This window comes from Microtus oregoni, unplaced genomic scaffold (assembly GCF_018167655.1).
Source record: "Microtus oregoni isolate MIOR12 unplaced genomic scaffold, Mior012 000012F_ref0000307, whole genome shotgun sequence".
In the NCBI taxonomy this organism is placed as follows: Eukaryota; Metazoa; Chordata; class Mammalia; order Rodentia; family Cricetidae; genus Microtus; species Microtus oregoni.
The window spans coordinates 42,682,574-42,690,710 of record NW_024543071.1 but is presented as its reverse complement, the minus strand read 5'-3'; the positions used below and the strand labels follow the sequence as shown (position 1 = coordinate 42,690,710).

General features: G+C 47.2%; 1 protein-coding gene across 1 annotated transcript in view; it reads left to right on the top strand.

Annotated features, from left to right (window-relative positions):
- The first annotated feature begins 5,934 nt into the window (after positions 1-5,934).
- Gna14 (G protein subunit alpha 14) overlaps positions 5,935-8,137 on the top strand; it is a 144,505-nt gene continuing 142,302 nt past the window's right edge. Inside the window, exon 1 of the mRNA XM_041661238.1 lies at positions 5,935-6,807. Within this exon, the coding sequence (XP_041517172.1) occupies positions 6,684-6,807 (124 nt within the window). The 5' untranslated portion in view covers positions 5,935-6,683. The remainder of the gene's footprint in view (positions 6,808-8,137) is intronic.

Sequence of the window (8,137 nt, the reverse complement as noted above, 5' to 3'; positions counted from 1 at the left end):
TCAAAACCAACCAACCAAATAAATAAATAAGAGGAAAAAAAGTAGGAGAAGGAGGCAAACAGCATATTTGCCAGTTTGTAATTCAGGTGACAAAGAGCCAACATGCATCATTCAAGAGTTTGCAGGTTGTCAAGAAGGAGACAAATGACCCACTTTTTAAAAAATGGGCAAAGGACATGAATGGGCAAGTCACAGGGAAGCAGATACGGCACTAGCTAGCACAGGAAGCAAAGGAAACAGCTCCTTAATATTACTTTATTCCCTTCAAGCTGCCAAAAGTTAATGAGTAACAGTATTTATTGCTGGCAGGGAAGTAGAAGACGGGAGATTATGCTGTTGGCAGCAGCTGAGAATGTTAAAGTTTTTTTTTTTTTCAGGGAGGGAGAGGAATCTGACCACATCTATTAAAATAAAAATGTGTGTATTCATATACATACATATACATAATACATACGTATACACACATGTATATATAATTACACACATAAAGTTACACATATACATATATACACATATTTAATTTTTGTAATATTTTTAAATATGTCATATATAATTTTATATATACAACATAGCAACTTTTTTCTGGGACTCTATCCCCTAGAAATAAAAACAATAGTATGTGAAGGTCCATAGACAAAGATATGACTACAGATTGTTTTATTGGCCAAAACTGAGCAAAAGTAGAGATGCTTTAAGGTGGACAAAGTGGATGATGGACACCGTCTTCACAACATGGAATCGTATGCAGCTGCAAGCAGAATGAATCAGAGGAACTGAGGTTTTCCTGAGTAGAGGGGAAGAATAGAGATAACATATTGCCATTCATGGTGGTAGCATTCCCCAGTGTGTGTTCATATTTATGCTGATCTATGATTTTATGATCACAGAAGTATATATACTAGGTTAGCAATATCTGTTTCCCCAAGAGAAGACAGGAAATGGGCATGAAACTTGAACACAGCTGAAAAGAAAGTCAACAAAATAAAAATCTTCAGATGGTCTTCTTATAGATTTCTATTTCTGATGTTCTTGAGATCCTTCACTGATGAAAATTCAGATTCAAGAGAGCCATGCCTGTCCATTCATGGTCACACGTGCTAGATGACAGACTTCTCCATCCATTTTTTCTAGATCTTCCAGTTGAAGTTTTTAATAAACAATTTCTAGCCTTCCAACAGAGGGTATTTTGGAGCAATATGCTGAGATGCCAATTGCCGTAGAGAAATAGACGCTGTGCACACCAGTGTGCTATTATTTCCTCAACCACACAGCCACCAACATGCCATCTGTTTTCACCTGTGGACCTGCAGCTGATCCTCGAGGAGGCTACAGGGGAAGGGGGGGGGCGGGGACTCAAGCTACCCTTATGGTAATCACACCCAGGTACAGTCTTCTGGAGTTCCGGGGCAGAATGTGGATGGGCTTCATTATGGTCTGTCTGCACTTTGATTCCTTTCTTTAAAGAAACAGTGGTCATTCCCAGCAATGAGTCCCAAACACAGCTTGAAAACTGTCTTTATGATTAGCTCTGCTCACTTCCACTGGGTCTGCTTTGCATGCTCTTCTTTCTAAATTCTTTTTTCTTTAATTTAAAGCATGTTTGTTGACATATATTCATCATACATAGTGCTGTGTTTCATCAAGACAGTTTTTCTTTCAAATGCATCGTGGACTGTGGTCACATGCACCTCTCGTGTTCTGTCCTTCTGTTCCAGTTCCTTCGTCCCCTCCTTCCTGTTATCCCTCCCCATGTTTAGATAGTAATATAAAGTTATAGGAGTCACAAATAAGTGCAAATGTGCTATTTCTGTGTCAGAGTCTGGTTTATTTTTGCTTAATGTGGTGATTGCTGTTGCATTCATCTCTCCGGTAGGCGGCAGGCTTTTATTCATCATTATGGTTGAATAAGACCCCCCCCCCCCACACACAATCATGTTAATAAAAATCCATTTATCTGTAGGTAGACTCCTAGGACTGACTCCCGAGATGATCCCACGACCTCATTGTTATGACCAGTGCAGCAGTGAACACGAATGTGCAGTCTCTGGGATACAGTGACAGCATGCTCCAGGCAGATCCTAGAAACTGTATAGCTGGATCATACAGTACTTCTCAAACTCTAAAGTCGTATATGTCCCAAAGAGAACGGCATCTTTCCAGCCCTCTGATGTTCCTTCCCTTGTAGCTCTGCCTTAGAATCGGGGCAGTCACCCTCTCTGAGGATGCAACTGAAGAGTGGCCAGCAAACACATTCAGGCTCGTTGGGAATCAAGTGCACATTTTTGGTTGGCATCCTCCTCCTCCATCTTCACATCACCATCATCATCTTCACATCATCATCACCATCACCATCATCGATGCCTTCTACCATGAGAGCCTTCTTTTCTCTCTCCTTAGACGATTCTTTTCTTGGTTTCAGTTTTATGTTGTAAACTAAGCTTTGCTAGTATAAGACTAGTGGGTTAAGCAAGAAAAACTACCCATGGGTGACAGGAATTAGCAGAGATAGACAGGTGTGCTAGGGTCGGATGGGATGAACATAGGCAGCTGTGGGCCTTGATTCTGGTGAAGGGTGTGTTGTAGGAGGCCACTTGTTTGTTTCCCGCTGCCCAGTCTCAAAATTACCACTCAGAAACTATGTTATTTAAATCACTGCTTGGCCAATCACTTAAGCATATTGCTAGCTAGCTCTTATATCTTTGGTTAACCCATTTCTGTTAACCTGTGTATAGCCACGTGGCTGTGGCTTACCGGGTGGCGGCTACATGACATCTCTTTGACTCTACCTACTCTCTCTCTATATATATATATCTTTTCCAGCCTGGCTTTATTCTGTTAAGCCATTGGCCAAAAGTGGCTTCTTTTTTCATTAGCCAATAAAAGCAACACATATACAAAAGGACTTCCCACAGCAGGAGTGGAGATGGCTTCTCAGAAGAGATGTGTTTGGAAAAGAAATGACTTAACTTTGCCCGAGGTAAGAGATGGCATTCCTGGAAAAGGGAAAGGGGGTTCACCAAGGCCTGTAGATGACAACAGTACATTTGTCTGAGATCCCATTAGCATGGCAGACAAGGGGACTCTGTCATAGAGGGATGCTGCTCCTGGGAAGCAGGGTTGCAGGCTCAACTTTTAAGTTTTCTGGTAGAGCACAGCTCAGTACTTCCAGTCACTGGAATCTTAAGTGCCTGTATCAGACTGACCTAGACTCCTGTAGTTGTGTGACCCGCAGAGCTCAGCTCTTGGCAGGCAGAAGCAGCCCCGCTGGAGTCTATGAGGATTCAGGAGGAACTGCAGCAGCCTGGGAAGGAGCAGGAAAAGTCTTCTCCATGTCTAAGCGCTTTCTTCAAAGCTAGCCTTTCCTGGAAAGCGTTTCAAATACCATGATATAAAATTATTCTGATCTTATGCCCTAGATCTTAGAGATGATGAGGGCAGAAAAACAAATACAGAAAAGGAAGCTAACTGCCTTGTGTTATCCCTTTGTATAGTTCTCAGGAGTTTACGATGCCCAATAATCGCTTAAAGTTTACATTCTTACTGTCTTTTTTAAATTGGTTTTTAATTTTTAATTTTATATGTATGTTTTTATATGAAGGTGATTTTATATGAACGCTTTAATTTTATATGAATGTTTTGCCTACACGTATGTCTGTGCGCCACATTTGTGTAGCACGTGCAGAAGCCAGAAGAGAAGAGGGTGTTGGATTCTCTGGAACTGTAGTTACATATGGTTGTGAGCTGCCAAATGGGTGCTGGGAATTGAACCAGAGTCCTCTAGGTGAGCAGCCAATGATCTGAACTTCTGAGCCAGCTCTTCAGCCCCTTAATGTCTTTTTCTAAGTGTGAAAATCATCCAAGAAACAACTGAATGTTAGAGTTGGGTGAGTCCTTTGAATGGATTCTAGTCCATTGCTCTGTTTACAGTTAAGAAAAGTGCAATCTAAATACGATGGGAGGGGTCACAAATAACTCTATCAGATAATTAGAGTTACCTGTGGTAGGTAATCTGCCAGCCTGTTTTGACTCAGAGCAACTAACCTTTCTGCTATATGTAGTATAGGCTCTCAAAAATGCAGGTGTGTAGTCTCGCCATACCATTTGTATTTTACTGGTTATATATTTGTGCCTTGTCTTTTCAGATGAGTGTATTTTGAGGGTTCTCGCCTGTTTGTTATTCTTATGCAGAATTGCACGAATAATAGGAAGAGAGTTTAAGGAATATGTGGCTAATCAGCTCCAACAGTGCATGGCTGCTCTGGAGTGTTCTTATCCACGCGGGGACAGTTATACTATCATTTGGTGATGTGAGTTTTCTTTCTGGTGCTGGATGTTATATGCACAGGAGGCAAGTGAACTGAACTGCACTGAACTGCAGCTCCAGCCCTGAGACAAATAGTGGGACCATCATGACACACGCAGTCTGTCATTCACCAAAGCATCACAAGGTGTTCATTATTCATTGTGACTTAATGTTACTGATTACCTTAGTGGCAACATAATGTCGCCCACGTGGTTAATTTGGCCTATTCCCTATTGTTGACATTCTCATCATTGAGGGTTTTTTTGTTTGTTTGTTTGTTATCTGAAGATAAAAAACCTTTGCCTACAAAACTGTGGGGCTTCTCAGGGGTCACATCCTATGGGAGGATTACAGGTTGGATAAGCAGATGGGAACCCTGAGGGCTTTTGATAGGTACAACCAAGTTCACTAGGGACAGTCTGCCATGATCTGTTTTTGAAGGCTAGTAACTTGAGACTGACTCTTTCAGTTGTTCCAATTAACTTGGAATTCAGATTTTTCTCTGGTTTTAGTATCCATGAGAAACTAAAAATTATGATAGGGACTTCAGTTGGAGGAGCCAAGCAGTGGAGATCTCCCTTGTAAAACAGTCTGTAGCAGCTGAGGAAAAACCCAGCCGTTTTCCTGCAGGGGTCACTGTTGCCGTCAATTTATGCCTGGAAGGAAGCTAAAATACTAGGGTATTTTAAAGCCTGATTAGTCCGCACTTCTTAAACTGTAAAGTAAACAAGACTTTGCAGCCAGATAGCAGTAGCTGCCAAGTTCTTATACAATGACCTCAGTGCCCCACGCCTGCTCCAACTCTTTACAGGGAAAGCATTAGTGTCGGATTCCGTAGGTGTGCGCACGTCGTATGCCGACTTGAAGAGGAGAAAAAGAAGGTGGTTTTTGTTTTGTTTTTCCCTGTGGTCCGTAGGATCTCTTGTTCTGTTCTCGCTTTGCACTTTAAAATCTGCACAGACAAAATCAAGGAGTACAACTTGCTTAACAATCTTATACAATAAAGGAACGTGTCTTTCCCTTTGAGCTGTCGAGGGTGCGCTCAGATTTTACACGCGGCATTCCCGGAGCTGTCCTAAGGCGGCAGCCTGACTGCAGGGTTGAACAGGGAACTGCCAGGTGTTTCGGGAAGGTGCCAACTCTTTTTTACAAAGCATGACTCTTTTCCATCACCAAATGCAAAGCAGTCAGACGTTTTTCCACCCTCACCCCTCCAATCCCCGGCCCCCCATCCGGTGCCAGGAGGTAGGACCGGCTGGGAGGCGTTAACTAGCTTGCCTGCTCTTTTACCCGACCCCAGAGGCGGCTGTGGTTCCTAGCAGAGCCACCCAGCCCATCTACACTAGACAGGCGGGCTGCGAGCTGACCCAGGACTTGGGTCAAGCCCAAGCTGGACTGGGGCGTTCGGGAAGCAGTGTGAGCCGGTCTAGGAACCCCAAGTGTGAGCAGTGGAGAGGCTGGTGGGCAAGGCTCAGCTTCGAATGGGAGGGGAGACCAGAGCCTAGCTGTTAGCACACAGTGTGTGTCCTGGCTGCAGCCGCCTGATTCAGGTCCACTAGTGCGCTGCCTCCGCCCCTGGCACTGAAGCTGGGAGTTGGCGAAACTCCCTCACCTGTCCGAACCCGGATCTGGCCGCGGGAAGGGCCTGGCAGCCAGCGCCTGCTGGTTACAGCAAGTTTGGCAAGTGGCCCTTCCTGCACTAGGGCGCCACTGCCAAGAAGGCAGGTGTGAGGCTGCTCTGCGCCCTAGCCTCTTCGTCTTCGTTTTCCTTTGTTCCCAGACACCATCAGCCTGGAATAGGCTTAGGGGCAGCTCCCGCAGACGCCAGGGCTGTAGGTTCGAGACGCCCCGCCTCCTCCTGCCACTTAGAGCCATCAGTGACGGAAGAACCTTCCAGTCGGCGGCAAAAGTCTCCTGTAACTGCAGAGGTTTTCGGAACTTTGCAAGCAGAGGCAAGCTGGTCCATTGACTGAAAGCCACGCCACTCCTGCTGCTAGCCTGCTACACCCCTCAGACCCGAAGAGACTACTCTCCCAGCGGCACCGACGCCCCAACTTTTGATTCTTGCGGTTTGTGTTGTCTACCGGGGTGCAGAGCTACATTGCCGGAGGCGCGCGTCTTTTGAAGACCGCGCCATTCACACAGCCTAGCTCGCTCTTTTCGCAGGAGTGAAGGGGCTGGGTGCCTGATCCAGGACCGCATAGGAGCTCGGGAGGAACTGCCTTCGAGAAGTTTAAGATCGGAGCTCCGTCGGGGCCTCTTACTCCAAACCATAGTGAGTTCAGGTGTTTCCTCTCTAAACCCTGCGCCTGGAGCAAATAATCCGCGAGGCCCGGCTGTAAGCGCGGGGATCCCTGTCGCCCCGTCGGAGTGACAAACCATGGCCGGCTGCTGCTGTCTGTCTGCGGAGGAGAAAGAGTCGCAGCGCATCAGCGCGGAGATCGAACGGCAGCTTCGCCGCGACAAGAAGGACGCGCGCCGTGAGCTAAAGCTGCTGTTGCTGGGTGAGTGGCTGCGTTTATCCGGCAGGCAGCCCCGATGTTCGCGTCCTGGCTCCTTCCCGTCCCGCCGTGCAAGCCCCGCTGCGCGCTGTCCTTTCCTCCCGTCCCTCTGCGGCTTACAGATGCTGCCGCCTCCGGGCTTAGGCGCCGGTCTTTTTCACCTAGGGCTGGGTCACTTTCGACCCCCGACTCCCAACATCCCAGAGTATGGCTAAGCCTCAGCCTTTGGACTCTTGTCGGTCCCACTGCCCCCCTCCTCCGCCTCACCCCGCACTGATCCTTCGTCCCCCGGGCTCCAGCACCGGCGGTCGGTTGCTGCAGAACCCCAACCTGGATGTTGACAGGTGGTGTAGAACTGCACTGCCCGCAGTTTAGGTTCTGCTTTCCTTGGGTTTGGTGCAGGTGCCCAGGTAAGGTCATGTGGAAAGGCTCTGTCCTCACAGTAAGAACTGACAAAGTTAACTTCAGAAACTGACAAACTTGAGGATAGGAGGTGAGCCATGGAAGTGAAGCCCCTACCGCTAGTCTCTCTCTCTTCTGGCAGCGACAATGCCTTCTGTCGGGGATCTTCCAGAGTCCACAAGGAGAGAGCAGGCTTAACCCTCCCTTGGCCCACCTTGGTTAACTTCGTTGACCAGTGGCTTTTAGAAGGTCTCTGCAGAAGTGTTTCCAAAACAAAAAAATAAGACTTTAAGGGGCGATTCATCCCCCCCCCCCCCCCCCCGCCATCCATCCACTGATGAATACTGGCTTTTTCTTTCACCATCCCTCCCTAAATAGCTGCATGTATTTCAACTTGTTTCCTCCATCCTTCCGGGAGCAAGTCCTCTCTTTTCCTGTGTGTTTAATTATCTGCAAGCAATCAATCACATTTTAAGAACAGAGGAGAAAAAGATTGACCTTAAGAGGCCTTTTCAGTCTGTTCTGCCTTCAGACCCAGGCAAGGGAGCCCTCTATTGGGTAACCCCTAGTCCTGGGTTTAAAGGGTCTCCCTAGTTTTCCTCAGACTTGCAAGTCCACAGAGCTGACTACCCAGATTCCACACGCCAGCCTCTCCTTTGAGGCCTGAGGAAATTCCCTGCAGGAAGGACTCCTAGCTCACTGTCAGGGTCTTAGCCAGTGAGGAGGAGAGACTTGATCCAGCATGAAAGCCCAAAGGGAGACTGTGAGGCTGGGAGGGAGCTTGGGTCGGTGGAAGAGCTTCCTAAGGGGCGCGAATTATGAAGTAAGGGTGGAAGAAAGGGACTCTGTACACTCTCCACCCCCACGGCCAGGGCTACCCATCCAGAACTGGGCTGGGCCTGGGAGCTCTAGCTGAACCCTGCAGGCCGCA